The sequence below is a fragment of the Musa acuminata genome, chromosome BXJ3-1, assembly GCF_036884655.1.
Source record: "Musa acuminata AAA Group cultivar baxijiao chromosome BXJ3-1, Cavendish_Baxijiao_AAA, whole genome shotgun sequence".
Lineage (NCBI taxonomy): Eukaryota > Viridiplantae > Streptophyta > Magnoliopsida > Zingiberales > Musaceae > Musa > Musa acuminata.
In genome coordinates this window covers 9900358-9921716 of record NC_088349.1, presented here as the reverse complement: position 1 = coordinate 9921716, position 21359 = coordinate 9900358, and the positions used below count along the sequence as shown (strand labels likewise).

Genomic DNA, 21359 nt, shown 5'->3' with positions numbered 1-21359 from the left:
TATTTATGTGGATCTATAATTATAAAATTATTTGGTAAAAATTGATTTTTTTATTTACTAATACTTATAACCGCATCAGTTGGATATATTTTATGAAACTGTAAAATAATAGATGCATAAAGATAATTCAAACATAGGTGGTGAATTATTATTTAATGAGTTTAATTTTTTTTATGAAAAAAAATAATATTCATAGGAAATTGATAGCATCATATATAAAACCGAAGTAAAATAATATAGTTGAAAGCAAGAATTAGACTATCATTGCAATGACAAAAAGTTTGCTAAAGGGAAATCATCTTTCAAATTAGTTTCGAAGTAGTTATAATAATAATTTATTTATTAAATATTTTACCAATAAAGATTATTATGAATAGAACTTCTTTTGAAGCTTGGTATGATATGAAGTCAAGTGCAAGTCATTTAAGAATTTTTTATTATATTCATTATGCTTTAGAAAATTTATAAAATCATCATAAGCTTGATTAAAAATCTAAAAAATATATTTTAATTGGTTATTTCTTATGATCTAAAGCATATCGATTATATAATCTTGTTAGTGGTAAAGTTATTATTAACAAGAATATTATGTTGATAAAATTATTATTAACAAGAATATTATGTTGGTAAAATTATTATTAATAGGAATATTATGTTTAATGAAAAGATAAGTTGAAATTAAAAGAACAATGAAGGTAAAAAACAAATTCAGATTCTAGTAGAACTAGATATTCCACAAAATCAAATGATAGATCTTACTCCAATAATTTCATCATCATCCTCACCCAATAGTAGTTTAGATTCGTCAGATGATTCCTCAAATGAATCCCTTCAGGAAAATTTAGATCACTAAAAGAAATTTATAATGACGAAAGGCAAAGAAGGAGGAAATCAAGTCAATTGAGAAGAACAAAACCTAAGAGCTAATGGATTTAACGAAGGAAAAAAAAAAACTAATGGATTGAAATGAGTATCCAAAATAAAGTATAATATAGATGAAAGTATCTAAAAGCACAAGGCTCTAACTTATAGAAAAAGGATATTCACATTAATAATATATTAATTTTTATGATACTTTTTCTATAGTTATTAGATTTGAACCTGGAGAACCTCATTGGTTTTAGTCATTCACTTGAGTTGACATGTTTATCAATTTGATATAAAATATATCTTTTTAAAATAGAGATTTATAAGAAGATATTTTTATAAACTCAACCTAAATATTTTTTAGTTAAAAAACATGAAAAAAAAATGATGTATAAGCTAAAGAAAGCTCTTTATGGGCTTAAACAAGCTTTAAGGCATGCATGATATATTAAAATTAATTCTTATTTTCATAAAATGGACTTAAAATGAGCAATAATAAATCTATTCTTTATTTAAAAAATAAAGGTAAACATAATCTTCTTATTGTTTCTATTTATATTGATGATATTATATATATTCATCTAATTCTCTTATGGTAAAATTTAAGAAATGCATGATGAATAAATTTGAAATGTTAGATTAGGGTTTGCTGTATTATTTTCTTGGGTTGAAAGTGAAATAATAATTAGATAATTTTTTTATTTCATAAAGAAAATATGCAATAGATCTATTTTAAAAGTCTAACATGATTAATTACAAAGTTACAACAACACTCATAAATGTAGATGAAAAATTAAAACTTGAAGTTGATACATATTTGACAAATACAAGATATTAAATAAGTTCGGTTAGATGTTTGATTTATCTAACTCATACTCGATTGGATATTATTTTTCCTATTAGTGCAATATCCAAGTTTTTACATGATCTAAGCAAGCATCATCTTGAAATTATTAAAATAATCCTATGTTATATTACTAAATTACATATTATAATATTTAAATTTTTATATTTTAAATATAAATTATTTTGTTTCACTAATAGTAATTGGGTAAAAGCTTTGGGCGATAAAAAGAGCACTTTATGAAACATTTTCGACCTTAGATCAAGAAATATATCTTGGAGTTCAAAGAAGCAAACAATAATTATATTGTTAACATTAAAAACAAAATATATAGCTACAATATCATCAACTTGTCAAGTAATTTGGCTTAAAAGACTTCTCGAAGATCTTCATAAAAAAAAATATGTAAAATATTTTATGACAATAAAGCCATAATTGCAATGACAAAGAATCTAACTTTTCATGGAAGAACGAAACACATACAGATACACTATCATTTTGTTTAGGATTTTATAGTAAGTGAAATTACAACAATGAAGTATTATAACACGAATGAACAAGTTACATATATTATCACTAAGTCTTTTTCATTTCAAAAATATATTTATTTTATATTTTAAATTGATATATGTAACTATGAATAAACAAAAAAAATATTGAAAATTGATTCATAGATAATCTTAGATAGTTATCATGTTCTAGATAATTCTATCATGTTCTAAACAGTTCTATAAGTAACTCGTGATTAAAAAATTATTATTATAAGAATAATTCATATCTCTAACTTTATCATGGATGATCTCTTCTATCAACCCAACTCCACGTGGATGCCACGGTTGGTTATATAAACCAAGAATGGCCACTATGATGTTGCGAGAAGGGTAAAAGATAAATCAAAAGCCGGCAATTGCAGGCCGATCCAAAAGAATCCACTGGAGTTTGAAGCAAGAGTTCTGATGCTTGATGTGTTGCATGTTAATATTCCAATGGCAGTGTGGATGTCATGCAGCAAGCAATGCATCAAATCCAAACCTCTGATAAGTCCACCAATTAGTGACCCACAAGCACGGCATGCATGAGAACTGTTGCTAGACGCAAAACACATCCAAGAAATAGTGTGTGCGTTTAGCTTTTTAGTTCAAGCAATCAAATCAATGGCCCAGGAAGACGATGACCAACTCATTCTTTACCCCAGTGGTCTTAAGCAAACAGTGGTGGGGCTTGTGTGGGTCTTCCGTGCATGGTTTTAGGTTGGATTGTGGCCTTGGTCTTCCGGTAGGTCACATAGTTGAAAGGACTGACGCGTTAGAATGTCACCATCATCCAACTGTGGGAGGAACAGCGTGCAAAGGTCAACAATTGACACATGAAGCTGCCATTGAGAATAGTTCCATGGCGTAAGGAGTCCACCACTACAGCTTGTCTCCATCCAACACCACTTGCCTTGCCCAAGAATTTCCCGCATGACACCAGAAATTTTCACATCAAATCCTCAATCTAGTTAGTACACGGATGTGCATTTTAAAGAAATAGCTTTGACATGGAGGTTTAGCGTACGCAGTGGTTTCCAATCTACGTTAGATTTGGACTGTGATAAGATTTTGACAGATCAATGAGGTCTTCCGTGTTCAATCTTCTTTCCCTTCAAATCGGTTCGAGCTTAGGAATCAGAAATGTATAATGCTTCTTTCTCCCCCTTATGTGTAGAGAGAGATGATGATGATGATGATGATAGAGACAAGGAAGAGGAGACGAGAAGAACAAGCCGAGTTTGGTCAGCCTCGGCCGAAATCGAACGGGCGTTTGGCGTACCAAATGCCATCCAGTAGCTGAGGATTTCTTGGGTACAGAGCGCGTTATAGATGGAGGCCTGAGTTGGGCTCAGAGATGTCCCAGTGACCCTCACCGAGGTTGCCCACGACGTCGCCGTCGAACGGTTCACCTGGCCAGCACTGGTTGGCTCAGCACTCAGCGCTCCGAGACATCCACCAATGACCCACACCGTCGTTTGCCACGTCGTCGCCTTCGAAGAGTTCACCTGTGGCCATTACTTGTTGGCTCAGCACTGCATCAGAGTGACATCGACGTGCCTGTGATGGTCCCTCCCAGGATCCACCGAGTTGCCTTCACGATGCGTTTCTTTCTCCGCTCACACCTCGCTGGAACGCACGCGTGCATCTGTCACCGTTGGTGGAGTCCGAGTTTTCTGGGCTCACAGTCTCGGACATGATTGGCGGTTTCCCACTCACGGGAGCACAAAGTGGGCTCCGTCCTCCATGGTAGCACACGCTAAGGAACTCGAATCATCGCAGCGTCCCAAGAGACCGTTGAAATCAGGAGGAGTTCCTTTTGATCGAAGGTCTCGGGCTGTCGACCGATGGCAGGGATGATCGAGTCGCTCTCTTAAACCGTGACTGAAGCCATCATCTATGCAGCGTCGAAAGCGATGATCATCATCTCGTTGTTGTCATCCATCAACGGAAGCTACCTAATAACTTCCTCGTGTCTGTAGAATGAGATCTCCGATGACCGACGTTCTAGGCAAGTCGTCGCACCGGAATAATTAAAGGAAGAAAACAGAAACCCAATTTAAGTCGGCGAACGGTGCGGCGACACCGCCACGTGTTGACCTCCTCCTTCAGTGACTCATACGTCCGGCCTTTGTCCCGCTCCAAGATGACACACAACCGACACGTGCCCCGGCCACGGGCTGTCGACCGTTAATTACCCGCCCAAGATTCCGTTTCACATGCCGTCTCCGCTGTTATAAATCCACCCAATCTCCCGATGCCTTCTCATATCTCGTCTCGTCTTCTTCTTCCCAACGAGCACAATGTCTGCTTCCATCGTCTCCCCCCCATCCCGCCACCCTTCGTCGTTCCCGGCCCGACTGCCGAGCCGGCAAGCTGGGCCGCGGCTTCCAAACCGGCCGGGTTCGATCAAATCCGCGGCCTCGAGGAGACGCGCCTACGGTTGGGAGTACAGCGGCGGCGGGCTGGTGGACCAGAGCATGATCGTGCTGAGGAAGAGGATCCACGAGATGAAGATGGCGGAGACCAATTACGAGGCGCCGTCGGAATGGATGGACTGGGAGAAGCGGTACTACACCAGCTACCACGCCGACGTGTGCGAGATCCTGTGCCTTCTGCAGACGCTGCTGATGGACACACGGCCCAGCTTGGCTATCGGGATGATTGCCGTCGTCGTGCTAAGCGTGCCCACGTCTGCCATCTTCATCGCCTTCCATCTGATGGCGGCCGCGAACTCGATCCTGGCCGGAACGCACCTCGGTTGATCGAGGTTTTCGTGTTCCATCTGTGTCCTACGAGTCTTAGTTTGACGCATCTGTAGCATATTTTTATTCTTTCATCCTGCCATGTATACGATCGAGTGCTTCAGCAAACGCTAATTATTGGTGGTCTCTCAACAATTATTATTTGTGACTCGAGCGGCGCCTTAGCATTCTTTATCATTAAGCCATGTGCAAACGACCTTATTCATCGCGAATACAAGATTGTCAGACTTGTGGATCAACCTATACGTTGCTATCACAATCACTGCTCAAGTTAAACATGAGAAACCATAAACTGGAGCTCTCTCGCTAGAGGATGATGTGGATCCTAGGACTGCATGACGGTGGAAGATACTGTATCTGTCTCCGAACTGAGACTGTAATAGTTAAATAAAGCCTGGATTCGCTAATGACAAATTGGTGCCGTGTCAGAGTAGTGCAGTTGGGAGAGAATCCAACCCATAGCTTCTTGGATACCTCCTGAAGAAAAGAAGGAACTCAAACCTCAAATCATTCCAGCATCCATTGATAGCTGCGTTCTTAATATCGTAACAGTACATTCCACTAGGCAAGTGGCCCTTGTTCTACGCCAGATCAAAATCTCGTGTGCAGTCCTAATCATTGATCGACCATACATTGAACAAACTATAATTTTTGACTGGCTTCGGGCGTTTCGTGATAGGACCGCACTACCTTGGCAGGAACACTCGAGACGGAACGGGATTAGGCTGGCAGACCTAATCTGTTCCTCACCACTGAATAGAACGAAGCGGAAACACAGCACGCTGCCCCCACACGCTCGTTCATAGCTTCCGCCATCGACGCGAGACAAATCCGAGTCTACGCGGATGAGTCGCAATCATTCACAAGTCCGACAGTGCTGCCGAATCTTCCTCCGCTGTGACTGAACCCGCTTTGAGGTTATTAGACGGATTGGGCGTTCTTCTTTGTCGGCACTGCTGAACATAGTGCATGTTTTGTCTTCACATGTTTACCAGCTCCAGAACCGGTAGCCCCACCACAATGGCTCAGGTTCAATGCATCTTTTCCATGGAGTGATGGTATCGATAAAGCCAAGTCGCCTTCACGTCGACGCGATTGATGTGGGATGGGTACCGGAAGAAGCAATTAAGCCTTTACTCCGAATCATCCACCTCCGACGCCGTACCTCCCAAAATTGTAATAGTCATTATGTGCACGATTAATACAAGAAGATAGACCCATGAGAAAACTATTGACCACGTCGTCGGCGTATAAGCTGCGTAATGCATTTTACCTCGAGACAATGCTGACTCTGATGTTTAAGTAGTAACTGCTGCTTGTACTGCGCTATAAATACTCTTACGTAAGATCATTACATGTCACGATAATTTGACTTTATCATCCTACTCATATTACTGGGGTAGAAATCGAACCTTCAATTCATTGACTTGACGTCTGGCCCATGCAGTAGCCGCCACCTAATAGAAGATGGTCTATAAACCTGGCTTAAAGATTAACAAAAAATAAAATAAAATAAAGTAAAAATCATCCAGAGCGAAAGAAGATTTACCTCGTATACCACGCTAGCTAGCAGCACAAAAGAAAAAAATGGAGCAGAAATTTAAGCATACTAACAATTGGTCAAGAAATAGATACTACACTAAATTAAGCAAATCAAGTTGTGGAATATCATACTGGGATGTGCTTTAAAGGAGAAAGCAAAACAAGATATCATCTCATACCTCTTTGAGACAATCAAACAACATTTCATCCACCAGTTATGCTAACTTAAGAATAACCTATTAAATTGTCTATATTTCAAAAGAAAGGTAATGATGAGTGGGCATGAAACCACAGCGAGAGAGAGAAGAAGAGAAGATTTTAGACAAAAGGAGACAGTAGTGACCAACATCACAAGTTTTGTAAATGAACCAGAAACACGAGTTCGGTAGAAAAAGCACGGACCGAAATGCAAGAAAGAAAGAAAGAAAGAAACATCCAGATAACTTATTTACCGGAAGTAACCCTGCAATTGCGGTGGAGGAGTTTGTTCATTCATTGAAATACCTACAGGAATCCAATCATAAGTGGCACATTAAAAATAATATTAAAAAAGGAACAGTATTTCCGATAAAAAAAATGGACCTTTTTTGCGGTGCGGGATTATTGTAAATAAATAAAAATCTTGCTTAGGAGGCAGATAGATTCCTTTGCAATTTTTTCAGCCTTGGTTGTAACTTCCTCAATCCCCTCCAACCATGTAAAAAGACTGCCCGGGAAGATCATCAATACTTCCCATCCATAACACCCTGCAAATATAGTAGAAAATAACTCATTAATAGTACTTACTGAAAATATAAAAATATATCATGATAGAAAAGAAGTGAAATTGAATGTCTTCCTGAGAATACGCCCTAAACTTTTTACCAAGAGGTTTTTTACTTACCTCTTCGATAATTTGGTTATTACATTAAACCAATAGAAAATTCAATGCAAATTACATAATCTATCACCAAGAGGAATACATACATATATAAAACATGGACATTGTATTACAGTGCATCATAAGCCCTAAACTTCTTACCAACACAACAATAATCACATCTGCAATTTAACATATCATAGTTGATTAGATTTGTCATTACCAGCAAAGTGCAAGTACGAATAACATGATAGAGAAGCAATATCGTGTATTAATAACTCGATGGCAGAGAAGCAACACCCTGTACTATAAATAGCTTCATATAGAAGCCAACACTGTGCTGCCAGAAAAAGAAAAGGGGAAAAAATATATGATATATATTCTTCTCATTGCGTTTGTCCGAACAAATGATGTCCTTGCATGAGTAAAGCATGAACTATCCTCCAAATGGCCCAAGACTATGACAGTTGAATTGGCATTCAACGATTAGTTGACTAATAATTGTAGTAGAAGACCTGACAGAATATGAACTCTACTTTTTTTTTGTCAGAGTTTTGGTCATTTTCAGCTTTTCCTTAAAGATTCTAGGAAAGATTGTCTATGGTTCTGCTTCTCTGGTTGGTCTATATTTATCCCACTAAATCAAATGAAGAAGAACTCAAACATACGAAAAATACACTATAAATAACAAAAAGAAGATATTATTATAAGAACCCCAAACATTCCTTTTGATTCAAACAAGAAAGTAATGAAATACTACATGGAACTTCTATCCATAAATGAAAACCAGTTTGCAAATGTGTTTGGATGCTATATATATGCATAAATAATAAGCAAAACCAGGGAACGAAATTTCACGTATTTGCAGAAATGATGACAGAAAAACTCAGTACAGAGTCATGCATGGCACCAAAATGGTGCTTCGTATCATCAACTTAACTAATATTATAAAAAAAACATTTACTAGTTTTATTTAATCCAAAAGAAAACTCAAGTGGCAATTTCCTACTAATTAATGACCAAAATTTAGGATCTACTATCTAATGGGTGGAACTCAGGGGACAGCATTACACACGAAGACCCTAAGAGCCAGTCCCAATATATTCTAACTCAGAATCATATAATTTAGGGTTGACAAAATGAAATGTAAATATTTAAAACCAGCAGAACTTTTCACAAAATCTATTGATACTATAATGCCTAACAGTCGCAATAAACCAGTACTTTTAAAATCATTTTCATCACCTGGAAGTTGTTAATGCTCTCCTTCAGTTCTACATACTTCCCAGGGACACCAGTGACCACCTCAGCAACATGGAAAGGCTGGCTCAGAAATCGCTGGATCTTCCTAGCTCGAGCCACGGTTAATTTGTCATCTTCACTAAGTTCATTCATTCCCAAAATTGCAATAAGATCCTAAAGATTCTTGTTGTTCTGGAGGACGTTTCAAACACCACAAGCAGTGTTGTAGTGCTCTTCACCCAATACGTGAGGAGAATGCATTCTTGACATAGAATCAAGAGGATCGACAGCAGGATAAATACCAAGCTCAGAAATCTAGTCAGGAAACACATCAATGTTAGACAAAAAACACAAAAGAGACATTCATAAAGATCAAAACCAGGAAAAAGAAACCTGTCTTGACAGCACGGTTGTGGCATCAAGATGAGCAAAGGTAATTGCAGGTGCTGGATCAGTCAAGTCAACAGCAGGCACATAAATAGCTTGTACAGAGGTAATATAACCCTTTATTTTGTTGTGATATGCTCTTGAAGTCCTCCAAGATCAGTAGCTAATGTTGGTTGGTAACCAACTGCAGAGGGAATATGACCAAGCAAAGCAGACACTTCAGAGTTGGCTTGAAGAGCGTCTAAGGAACTTAGCATCAGAAAACTTATACCTGCTTATAAAAGATCAGATCAGATTACTGAAAACTCACTTGGGTGAACTGAAAAATTTTGTCAATGAACAGAAGCACATCTTGCCCTTCAGCATCTCGGAAATGCTCAGCCACTGTCAACCCAGTGAGCCCAACACAAGCACGAGCACCAGGAGGTTCATTCACTTGACCACATGTTACCATTTAAGTTGAAAGTCGGCATTACAACCAGATATGGTTACGTTGACAAAGCCAAGTAGTCACAGACCCGTCTATCTCCAAGCTTAATCACTCCACTCTCAATCATTTCCCTGTACAAGTCATTACCTTCACAGGTATGTTCCCCAACACCAATAAAGACAGAGAAACCACCTGGATAGGGGTAACTGATAAATGCATAATCTAAAAGGATATCTCATCAGCTAAAAAAATTAACTGAGTGACCAAACATGAGCCTTGGCAACATTATTAATCAGTTTCATAATAAGTACAGTTTTCCCCACACCAGCACCTCCAAACAGTTCAATCTTACCATCTCTCTGGCAAGGTGCAAGAAGATCCACTACCTTCAGGAGAGGAACACAAGTAGCAGGAAGTGCGCAAAAAGAATTGCTAGTCAAAACTAAGGATGATAACCAAAGTGCAGTTTAATGTATTATAGAAGGGCCTGGACCTTGATTCCAGTAACAAAGATCTGTTGTTCTGTTGCCTGCTCGACAAAAGCAGGTGCTTCACAATGAATGGGAAGAGAGTCTGGTCTCTAATAAGGTAGGGGGACAAAAAGTAAACCATAAACACCAATGAAGATATAAAAAATGATAAGAAATGCTACTGAATGAACATTAATTTTCATGACCAAAGATAATCAAGCACAGGAAGCTTACTTACTTCACCCTTCTCATCAATTGGTTCTCCAATAACATTCATGATCTTCCCAAGGGTGGCCCTACCAACAGGTACCTGAAATGTAATATTTAGTCATAGAGAAGTTTAAGCAAACACAACCACAAATATATTAAACTAGTAAAATGAAAGAATGCTCCTAGATAGTAAGAATACTGAAGATGCCACTGGAGAAAAAATAACTAACATTAGGAAATCAATTCCTAGATCGAATTCTGAATAACATCCAATTTAAAGAGTTAATGAAAGAAAAAAGTCCTGTACATCAAAGGAGTAGAAATCTAATGCTCAAAGATGTAGAGTTTCAACATAAAATCCTGATTTTTCATGTCAGTTGTGTTTGCCATAGCCATAACATGACATATACTGTTTTAAGTATGGACACAAAGGAGCAGCAGAAAGAAGACTAGATAAAGAAAAGTAAGATAAGAACAGATACAATAAGTAGGAGGTAGTTAAGGTCATTATCAAGATACTGAAAAGTTTCAACTAATTTATCCCATTATAATATATATTAAACTAATACTTCTATTATGAGAAGGAAATTTTTAACATAAGATTCTAAGAGAAAAATCAATAATAAATTGTATAGATTCCTTGTAGAACAGCCTTCATGTTCTTTCATATCAGACTAATTTGATTTTGCATGATTGGTCATTTTATCGAATATTCTTCAAATCTGGAATCTTGTTTAGTTAACTGTTAACAGGCAGTTAAAACTTGTCTTACAATGTACTAATCAAAATCAAGATTGATTACCTTTGATATGTGCTTATTTGCATAAGCACAACTGTAGAACTTGGAAAATTAACAGAAGTCCAGGTCTAAGAGGACCCTAGGAAGAGCATCATGTGATAGTGGATTTTAGCCAATATCTAATTATGGTAAAAAATTGACCTACAGAAATCTTTATAGTCTGGCCAACAGGAAACTTGGGAGAGGATGCAACGCTAAGCAGTACTATATATCCTAAAAAGGGCTCCCAGGGTAGTTACTAACTGTCTCAAGCCTGAATTAGATTGTGATCTAAACAGGAACCCAACTGGATAAAATCTTAACAAAATTGGACTCAAACTCAGATCCAAACAGAATATTATTGGATTTGGATTGAACCAATTCAAGATCCAATTATAAATAATTACATTAGACTCATACATATCGTACTAACTAAGAAATCCAAGATCAACGTGAAGATCTTAACCCGACAAATTACCTTCTCAAGTTTTTTCTAGAAAACAATCTGAAAATCCACAATAAATAGAATGGTTTTTTTTTTTTGTTACTCGATCAAGTAGACAAAAATATCGATCAAATGCACACTTCACTTGATCCTTCACTAAACTACAGAAGAGCACATTCCACCCTTGGATGTTCCAAAATTTTGCTTGGTCTGAACTGTGGGCTCCTCTTTCCCTTCTTTTTTTTTCCTTCACTTTATGCTTGATTTCCCAAGGATCACTTTTGATGATTAAGCTCCACTATTTATAAGCTCAACAGAACCATAAATATTTTCTGATTGTGGTTTAACCTGATTCCAGTTTGGCAATTTGCTTCAAATAACTTTTTATCTGGAACCACAATCAGAATGGTTCATTCAGATTCTAAATAGTTTACATCGAGAAATCCTTTTCTGATTCCAATTCCTGAAAGGAATAAGATTCCAGATACTGATTTCAATCACATGACTTAACTGCTTGGATATTCTCTTTCCTGTTAGGAACAAACTATTACCTTGCATTTTGTTACCCTGTTACATATTATCTTTTTCCCCAGATGAGCCATAATCTCACTCCGTGGTTCCCAATGTGTACATATGGAAAAATGGTTGTGCATCTCTATGTTAATGTAATGCCTCAAAGACTTTGTTTCAAAGAGTTTCCATAGACTAACCTGAAAAATCTGGTCAGATGTACAAATGACCGAACATGACATCTGCTGGAATACCATCACTGTAGGAGCCATTGTCAGCACTCTTTCATACTACCTCTTGCCTAGCCTTATTGCAAAAGAGTATACCCTATCCCTTCTGTTGCATTACTTTGCCGTATCATGACATACCATTCGGTACGGGCAATGCATACCGATCTGACAAGAGATCGGTACAGACAATACATCAGTACACTCCCATGAACTATATGTCTATATATTCAGTACAGCTTGGTATGTATCGTATCGACAATTAGTTGGTACATCAGTACCGATCGGTAAGACGAACCATGAAAAAAATAATATCAAAAGGCTCCAAACCTAAACACCAACAAGTATCATTAATATCCATCATTGATTCCATTTCCTCTCCTGTGTCTGTGTCCCATTCTGATTATGATGCTGATTCCATATCCTGAAACAATCACAACAATATAATCAGAAGACGGACTTTCATAAATAGGTTGACATTCGATCCGAGCATAGCACTAGAACTCCTCACTGGCAACCGTATTATCGTTTCATCAAAATTATAACCGACAGTTACAATGTCAAGGATACGTGTTTCAGATTCATTTGGAATCAACAATATCCAAGATTTGTACCGCAGATTGTGGCATTGCTACAGAGATAAGAGATTTGAGAGGTAGGCTTACAGTGATCGGCGAGCCGGTGTTCAACACCCTCTGCCCACGAACGAGCTCCTCGGTCTCATCCATAGCGATTATCCTCACCATGTTCTCCCCCAAGTGCTGTGCCACCTCCAGGACAAGCCGGATCGAGTTGTCCAACACCTCGAGAGCCGTCAAGAATGGCGGCAACCCCTTGTCGAAGCGGACGTCGACGACGGCGCCGATCACCTGGCATACCTGCCCAATGGCACCCGCTCCGGTGAACTCGTCCGTGATCTTGCCGCTGGGACTGGCAGCGGTCTTCGGAGGCGGGGTCGATGGGGCAGGAGAGGGAGCAACCGCGGTGGCGTACTCGACGGCGAGGGAGAGGAGGAATCCAGCCGGAGAGGGTCGGGACGAGATCAGGGGCCTAGGGGTGGAGGCGGGGGGCCGCGGCGCCGGAGAGCGGCGAACTGAGGAGCGCAAGAGGGAGGCGAGGCCATGGCCGGATCGACAGGCCAAGGGTCTGGGGATTGACCGATGGGCAGCAGATCTAGGGTTTTGATGGGTGACATCGTCGATCTTGTAATGTAACGCATTGACGAATCTGTGGCGATGCTGGCTGCATGTGCCGCCGGCGAGGATGGCAAGGGCGAGGCAAACATGGGCGGGTCCGATGGGGGTCAGCGGGGTCCGTGGAGGCAGCGGCGATTCAAGGAGGCGAGGGCGGTGGTGCAGGCAGATCTCCGCCGGACCCCGTTGGCCCCGTCGGATCCGCCCCTGCCTCTACGGATCTCCGCCGAATCAGCGTGTCTTGCCCGTGTCGTCCTCGCCCGCGGCATAGGCGATTAGCGATGAAGGTGTAAGCAGACGGGGCTACGGGCTAGGAAGGTGGGGGCGAGGGCCGTCGCCACTGCCGTCGTCACCTTGGCGAGGACACGGGCAGGCAGGGCCGACGTGGTGGCCAGCAGGGATAATATTATCATTTTAGCCAATTTTTTTTTCAAAAAACTGTAAAAAATTTTACAAGTGAGAATGCTAACCGAAATTTTTTCAAAAATTCATCGTATAAAAGTTTTATATATATATATATATATATATATATATATATATATATATATATATATATATATATATATATATATATATATATATATATATATATATTAGTGACATCGCTTTGCTTCGCATGAAGTGGCATCGAAACAAATATTCCTATTGCCCCTCATTCTACCATTTGAAGGATTTCAAGGTCAATTAATAGCTTTGGAGAAAACTGGTGATGATTTGCAATGAATAATTCATGGCAAGGAGTCACCGTGATTTCATTTTTGTTCTTGGATAAGGCGTGTAACAGAGAGAGATAGGAGGTTTCGAGAAGAAAATAAACCTTAAAAGTAAGTGATCCATTATGTGATTTTGTATGGAGAGAAGAAAGTACTAATCCACTCAATTCATTGTTTCCCAAATCTCTGCAAGTAGCTTCATGATGTTAAGCCTCAATAGAATCACTACGAAGCTGATCACCTTCTGCAGAAGAAGCACTTTTAGTATTGGATTTCACTGAGGTTGGCAAAAGAAAATTGATATTTCGCCGGTCAATGCTCTGTGCGAAAGATTTCTGCAGAACATGTGGAACCCGTTACTGTGTTCATCCATTTTACTTTTGCTTCCTAAAATCCATATTTTCTTTTGTGTAATTGCTGCATTATCTTCATGTTAAAGTACAGACTCACACTGCAGTGATCCTTGAAACTCCAGCTACATCAACAGTACAATTCGATCCATCCCAAGCATAAGCTTTTGGCATGCATGGATCGCCCATCCAATTCCTCTTCACAGCATACATTCCTTTGATTGCCACAATCGCATCGACTGATTCAACAACATGGCAGAAGGAAACAAACATAAGATACTTACAACATAGAACCAATGGATGGCACTTACAATCGTGTTCTGCATTGCAGAAAACACCTCCACTGCGTCGAGGATGGTGGATTTCCTCGTGGCAACAAGGGAGACGTTGTAGTGAGTGGGTGCTGAAGTAGGGTTTGTGCTGTATACAGCGCTGGAAGAAAGGTAGTCCGGGGTGAAGGGTTTGGCATCATTCTGCGAGGTTCCTCCGAGGTAGACGAAGAACTGCCTCGATTCATTCTGGAGCAGTGGCTTCAGCTCAGAGGAGTGTAGGACTGCATAGTATTCATCGAGGCCTCCGGGTTCTGTTGCCAAACTGAGTTCCGGTTTGATGGAGTTCACAGGGACAACTCCATAAAGATTATAATCTTAATATTATTTTCTTAAAAATATAAAGATTAGAATATTAATCATAATTAATTATAAAAAATAATATATAATTATTCCTTTGAGACGTTGACAAAGGCACCTAAAAGTGGATTTTATGTTCAAGAATTACTTCACATTGGCTAAGGCATTAAAGTTTAAATTTACGAGTCAATTGTGTTTTTAATAAATAATAATAATTAAAAAAATATGAATTTTGACTACTAACACGATTTGTCCACCCTCGGCAAGAGCGATTTGATACATAGACCCTCGTGATTCGACTTAACTATCGATCATAAAGATTTGCTTATTGTCTGTAGTTTGTTTGTCTTCGCCCAAATGATTTTAGTGATTTACTTAAAATGATAATTCTTTCTTATAACATAAGATTTAAGCACAAGTATTTTAGGAATCTAACTTTATGATATTTCTTTTTCTGTTTATGGCCACCTCATTTTGAACAAAATCTTAGAAAATTAAAATGGTTATGAGCTTTTCTTTACAAGTATTCGTACGCAGTCAAAATTATTTCTTTAAAAGTGTATATATATATACATAATAAATATCATAAATTAGTGTTTTCAGTAATATCAGACAAAATATCATACATTATTTTATATAATATTACATTATTTTTCTAGTATTATTGAAAATAATATAGCATAGTATAAAAATATTATAATTGAATCGGTTTATCATATGGATCAATTCATAGAAAAAATAAATGGAAAGAGAGAAAAATTAAGTATGTGACTTGGGATATTGCATATATTAAAAAAATATTATTAAAAAAATTCTTAAAAAATGTATTATTTGAAAAAATAAATAAAAAATATTTTTCAAGATATATCTCAGGATCGACCTGATTTGCTTCGATCAAATGATATAAAAAGATACCGACTAAACTACAAGTTTGGTATGCCCTAATACGGTATATTTTGGCATCACAGTCGACGCAGCACGTCAAGTCAGAACCCAGTGCCACACGTCCTGTCCCGAGAGCTCGGGGCGGTGTCGTTTGGCGTCACTCTGCATGTCCCAGAACGGCGACCGGTCAAAAGGGCCGTCCCATCCCTCGGGGGTTAACGGCGACGTCAAATTGACGCACCATCAACTCTCGCGTCATAGTATAAAACCCCTGGCTGACCTCCGACTAGGGGAGAGGCAAAAAACAAAAAGAGAAAAAGCAAAGCAATCCCTCTTGTTACTAACTTACTCGTCAGAGGGGTCTCATCGGGTGATCCCGACGAGTGCCATTTTTGTAGGAAAACACAGTCACCTCATAAAGGCGAGTTGCCAACCACCCGGGAATCGCTATCCAATGCACGAAGGAGAACAGCGAATCGACTCATATCCCGATCAACGCCAACCCGCACTACTTCCCGAGGACACAGCCACATCACGAAGACGAGTTGCCAACCACCCCGGAGAAGGAGAGACATAGCTCGGCATACACGACACCCGGATCGGCACACCAGGGAACACTGATCAACACCCTATTGCGAGAGCCCGATTGACCTCGGCATCCAGCTCAACTAACAGAAGACTCCCGACATCGACCGGTGGATCAAGCTGTGATGACTCACCAACCATAATATATTTGTTCATTAACTCGCCCCATCGTGGATGTATCATAGGATCGCTCTGCAGCTCCATGAGGTGGATGTTTCCAAGTTGGAGTCCACCACCGAAACGTCGCCCCCAGCAGTGAGTAGCCGGAGAGAACACGAAGCTGAGTTGCTGTTGGCCTTCTCCAAAGTTGGTATATGATGCCGGTCGTATTCATCGCCAAGAAAATTCCATTTGCTTATTCATCAAGCAACTCATCGGGCACGATAAAGAAGACGGGCGACGACACTCCCCACCGACAATAATGTCTTCCGGGTTATCGTCCGTGTTGGATGCACGGCTCCATGAGTGTGGGGTACGCACAAGTAGTGAACACACATTTCTTCCCTTCTTCCCCTTTTCCCGAGCTCATCTGGTCTTCGTCGTGTGTGCTGGACCCATTACGTTATCAGGTCGATACATCCCACCGTGATTTGCAGATGCCTTCCCGGGGAGGCACGACTGAATGATATTTGTACACGTATGTTTCGTACCCGCCAATCTCTCGTCCATCTGATCCGGGTTCCACCTATGGGACCGTTTCTACCTCCAATGATAAGGCAGGTATAAGTAGAATGATATGATTCCTCGGATTGCCACCGTCTCGGTCGCTGCAACAGACGTAGAAGCCACGTCACTTTGGCACCGCGTCTTCGGGTGCGGTCGTTGGGAAGCTGAGTCTACACTTGATCGCATACCGTCGATAGGTCTATTAAAGATAGCGGATATTACTAACCCTCGCCATCTCTCCGCGCGGCATCTGTTCTCTCTCTCTCTCTTTCTGGCACGCACACAACCACGCGACCAAACGCACGCATAGCAGAACCTTTTGGTCATGGCGGACGCCCCTCAGACGCTGATCGATGGGAGCACTCTGGCGGCCCTCTCTTTGGCCCGCGCCGGCGTGCAGCACATGTTCGGGGTGGTGGGGATCCCCGTCACCGCCGTCGCCACCCGAGCCGTCGCAGCCGGCGTCCGCTTCCTCGCGTTCCATAACGAGCAATCGGCCGGGTACGCGGCAACCGCCTATGGATATCTGACCGGCCGCCCCGGCGTATTTCTCACCGTCTCTGGCCCCGGATGCGTCCACGGCCTCGCCGGGCTCTCCAACGCCGCCGTCAACGCCTGGCCCGCCGTGATGATCTCTGGATCCTGCGATCAGGCTGACGCTGGCAAGGGCGACTTCCAGGAGTTGGATCAGATTGAGGCCGTCAAGCCTTTCGTCAAGTTCTCCGCTAAGGCCACTCACATAGCGCAGATCCCTCGCCTGGTGTACCAGGTGCTGAGCCAGGCCGTCGCCGGGCGGCCGGGAGGGTGCTACTTGGATCTCCCATCCGACGTCCTCCACCAGACGATCTCTGATTCCGAGGCCGACAAGATCTTGTCTGAGGTGGAAAACCCTAGGATCGAGGAAATTAGGGACAAAGAAGTTGTAGATATTGAAAAGGCCGTGGCTTTGCTGAGGAGCGCGGAGAGGCCGTTAATAGTGTTTGGGAAAGGCGCCGCGTTTGCACGGGCAGAGGAGCCACTGAAGAAGCTGATCGAAACCACGGGGATTCCCTTCCTTCCGACTCCGATGGGAAAGGGTTTGGTGCCGGACACTCATGAGCTTGCAGCCACCGCTGCACGATCTCTGGCTATCGGCCAATGCGATGTGGCGCTCATCGTCGGTGCACGGCTCAACTGGCTGCTCCACTTTGGCGAGCCACCAAGATGGTCGAAAGATGTGAAATTCATTCTTGTTGATATCTCCACGGAAGAAATCGAGCTCCGAAAGCCTCACCTTGGTTTAGTTGGTGATGCTAAGAGGGTTGTGGAATTGATCAATAAAGAGATCAAGGATCAGCCTTTCTGTTTAGGGAGATCGCATCCCTGGGTGGAGGCCATTTCAAAGAAGGTAAAGGACAATGTGGCGAAGATGGAAGTTCAATTGTCTAAGGTCGTGGTGCCCTTCAATTTCTTCACACCAATGAGGATCATAAGGGATGCTATCCTTTCGGTGGGCAGCCCCGCTCCGATATTAGTGTCTGAGGGTGCAAACACAATGGATGTGGGCAGAGCAGTGTTGGTTCAGAATGAGCCCCGGACGAGGTTGGATGCTGGGACCTGGGGGACAATGGGAGTAGGCTTAGGCTACTGCATTGCAGCTGCGGTGGCCTCACCTGAAAGACTGGTGGTTGCTGTTGAAGGGGATTCAGGTTTCGGATTCAGTGCCATGGAAGTTGAGGTAAGCTTTCAATTCATGTGCCATGTCCTTGTATTTCATGTTAATTGGGTTGTATTGTTCTTCTATAGTTCTTTTATAAAAGGCATTCTCCTATCACTGTCTGGAATTGGATAATTAAGTGCAAACAAAAGGGTTATGGTTTTCTTTTTCAAGTGTTAATATCTTGATGACTTACCAACAGGGATCGGAAGCCACAAATTTCCTGGTGGCTGATCTATTGATTTCATGAGTTTGAGTATTTGAAAACATCGATAAGGAGAAATGGAGAAACACATATACTGCTTTATTTTGCTTTTTTTTTTAAAGATATATTTCATTATAATTAGTCCATAATCACATAATAACAGCTTTCCAAATGATTTCTGATTATATGCTTTGTGTATCTCCTTAAGAAAGCATGCTGTATTGTCTCTCTTGCGTTATACCTTAGAAAGGTCTTATTGGTGTTGCATTGTTGATGTCTGCTTTGGTTTAGAACTTAATATGCATCCGAAGAAAGAAATAGCATTTTGTTTGCCACTGGAACACAAGTCATGAACATGTCATAATAAATTATAAGCTGTGGCTTATTATTGAAAATGTGGTTTTCTGTAGCAGAATGTTTTTCCAACATCTTCATCTGTACCTTCTTCAACTCTACAAAAACCTACCTGGTTATTTCATGCTCACATGATCTCAATGTGCAGTCTCATCAAGTATAGCCCATACCCGTTGGTAGGCTGCAAGTATCATCCTTGTGCTTGCTAATCGATCAATGATTGTGTTTGACATTTAATTTTAAGGTTGAAAGTTGGTGACAACATTTTATCAGTTTTATGATCTTATCTTAAGTCAAGTTCACATTTATAAGGCTAATTCTCAAGTCAAATTTGCAAGTATCAACTTTGCAATTGCTTACATACTAACAAGATGAGTTGTAAGGCTCCCACCAGTACGAGATCCGGGGAGGATCATTGTACACAGTCTTGCCTCATCTGGGGAGGATCAATGTACGCAGTCTTGCCTCTATGAGCAGAAGCTGTTTCTTGTATTGATATGTAGTCTGGAAAATGATCCATTTTCTTTCAAGGCTTTTCTCGCTTGTCCAACATTCTCTTTCTTCATTCTCCTCTTGAAATGTCTGTCAAAATCCTCTATATTTGCCTTGCCTTTGCTTGACAATTTTTAAGTAATACTGCTGTAATATCCATTCCAATATATAGGTATTTGTGATAAGTTCAGGTTATATTCACTTCAGCACTATATAAACTTTCCATTTGTTCACATCGCACATCCCTTTTGGATCATTTTCCCCATCCTCTTATCATGCATGGCTCTTCTATTTGAGGTTTTGGCATATAACAACTGTATCTGTCCACAAAGTTCTCCATCAGATCTATATCTGTTAATTATATTTTCTCTTGTTCCTTCGTCCAAGATTCATATTGATTCCTTCCATTCTGTGCACCATGCGGCATAAATAATCTTTGGGAAATGGAGTCATGGTTATAAATAATATTTGCAGTGCCTTCTTAGTGAGGTCTATAGATAGAAGCTATGTAGCAACTTGGCTGTGGCTGTATGTGAATACTGTATAAGTTACTATTGCTATATTCGATACTTGGTTCTTTTTTTATTTGTCGCTCATGGTATCAACTTGCTTCAGAAAACTATAATTTGGTTGATGATTCCCGTTAATCGACACCTTGTGTTACTTGATATTACCATGAGTCAGTTATTTTTTCGGTAATCATGCATCTGCCGTACTTGTAGTAGTGTGACTTACTCTTACTCACTCCCTCTCTTATAAACTTCACAGACACTTGTGAGATATCAGTTACCAGTTGTTGTGATTGTTTTCAACAATGGTGGCGTATATGGGGGCGATAGAAGATCCCCTAATGAAATTACTGGACCACACAAAGATGACCCCGCTCCTACTTCCTTCGTTCCTGGTTCAGCTTACCATACTCTAATCGAAGCTTTCGGTGGGAAAGGGTATCTAGTTGGAACTCCCGAAGAACTCAAGTCTGCACTCTCTGAATCTTTCTCTGCTCGGAAACCAGCCGTTATCAATGTTATAATAGATCCATATGCAGGTGCAGAAAGTGGCAGAATGCAACACAAAAATTAAGGTACCTTTACTAATATTGCAGCAGTAAACTCTTCTCATGTCAGCCAAAATAGTCATCCGTTGCCTTCAACGACCATATAACGTTGAATTGCCTTATATCTAGATATGTTTTTGATAGTTCCTTAACTGATGAGAGAGAGATTATGGTATCTGTATAATCTGTGATCAATAAAGATGTGTCTGTAGCATCTTCAGCTCTTCTATTTAAGTTTAAGTTATATTGTTCAAGGGTTATGATAATGTTTCAGGCTTTAGAAGCATCAATCCCTGTGATCAGTGGAATAATACAAGTAGAACATTATGTTTCAACCGAGCTAAAGAGTTCTTGTTCGTATGAGTTCAAACCAAATCCGATATTAGCTGATATTTCTCATGATACTTGCTATCTGCAATGTAAAGAAA

The 21359-nt window shown here is 40.3% G+C and overlaps 3 protein-coding genes across 3 annotated transcripts; 2 read left to right on the top strand and 1 right to left on the bottom strand.

The window, feature by feature from the left end:
* The first annotated feature begins 4501 nt into the window (after positions 1-4501).
* On the top strand, positions 4502-5141 carry LOC135629320 (uncharacterized). The gene has a single exon (XM_065136516.1). It carries the CDS (start codon positions 4545-4547, stop codon positions 5004-5006), a length of 462 nt encoding a protein of 153 aa, XP_064992588.1. The 5' UTR covers positions 4502-4544; the 3' UTR covers positions 5007-5141.
* Positions 5142-5501: 360 nt separating this feature from the next.
* Positions 5502-16795, bottom strand: LOC135629153 (uncharacterized). Its single transcript, XM_065136340.1, has 10 exons — positions 16600-16795; positions 14674-15008; positions 12772-13512; positions 10175-10246; positions 9960-10046; positions 9308-9658; positions 9043-9220; positions 8653-8964; positions 7131-7294; positions 5502-7052 (listed from the first exon to the last, which is right to left on the bottom strand). Exons 1-6 carry the CDS (start codon positions 16793-16795, stop codon positions 9590-9592), a joined length of 1500 nt encoding a protein of 499 aa, XP_064992412.1. The 3' UTR covers positions 5502-7052; positions 7131-7294; positions 8653-8964; positions 9043-9220; positions 9308-9589.
* Positions 16796-17346: 551 nt separating this feature from the next.
* On the top strand, positions 17347-21191 carry LOC135629026 (2-hydroxyacyl-CoA lyase-like). Its single transcript, XM_065136134.1, has 2 exons — positions 17347-18844; positions 20643-21191. The coding sequence occupies exons 1-2, from the start codon at positions 17453-17455 to the stop codon at positions 20955-20957; spliced, it is 1707 nt and encodes a 568-aa protein (XP_064992206.1). The 5' UTR covers positions 17347-17452; the 3' UTR covers positions 20958-21191.
* The last annotated feature ends 168 nt before the right edge of the window (positions 21192-21359 follow it).

Excerpts from the sequence above, each read along its gene's own strand:
- LOC135629320 (XM_065136516.1), top strand. The coding sequence starts at position 4,545 with ATGTCTGCTTCCATCGTCTCCCCCCCATCCCGCCACCCTTCGTCGTTC.
- LOC135629153 (XM_065136340.1), bottom strand. The coding sequence starts at position 16,795 with ATGAATACGACCGGCATCATATACCAACTTTGGAGAAGGCCAACAGCA. Across the intron at positions 13,513-14,673 it reads CTGCAATGCAGAACACGATT|AGGCAGGGGCGGATCCGACG; the intron begins GTAAGTGCCATC and ends GGAGATCCGTAG. Across the intron at positions 10,247-12,771 it reads ACACCGGCTCGCCGATCACT|GTACCTGTTGGTAGGGCCAC; the intron begins GTAAGCCTACCT and ends ATTACATTTCAG.
- LOC135629026 (XM_065136134.1), top strand. The coding sequence starts at position 17,453 with ATGGCGGACGCCCCTCAGACGCTGATCGATGGGAGCACTCTGGCGGCC. Across the intron at positions 18,845-20,642 it reads TCAGTGCCATGGAAGTTGAG|ACACTTGTGAGATATCAGTT; the intron begins GTAAGCTTTCAA and ends TAAACTTCACAG.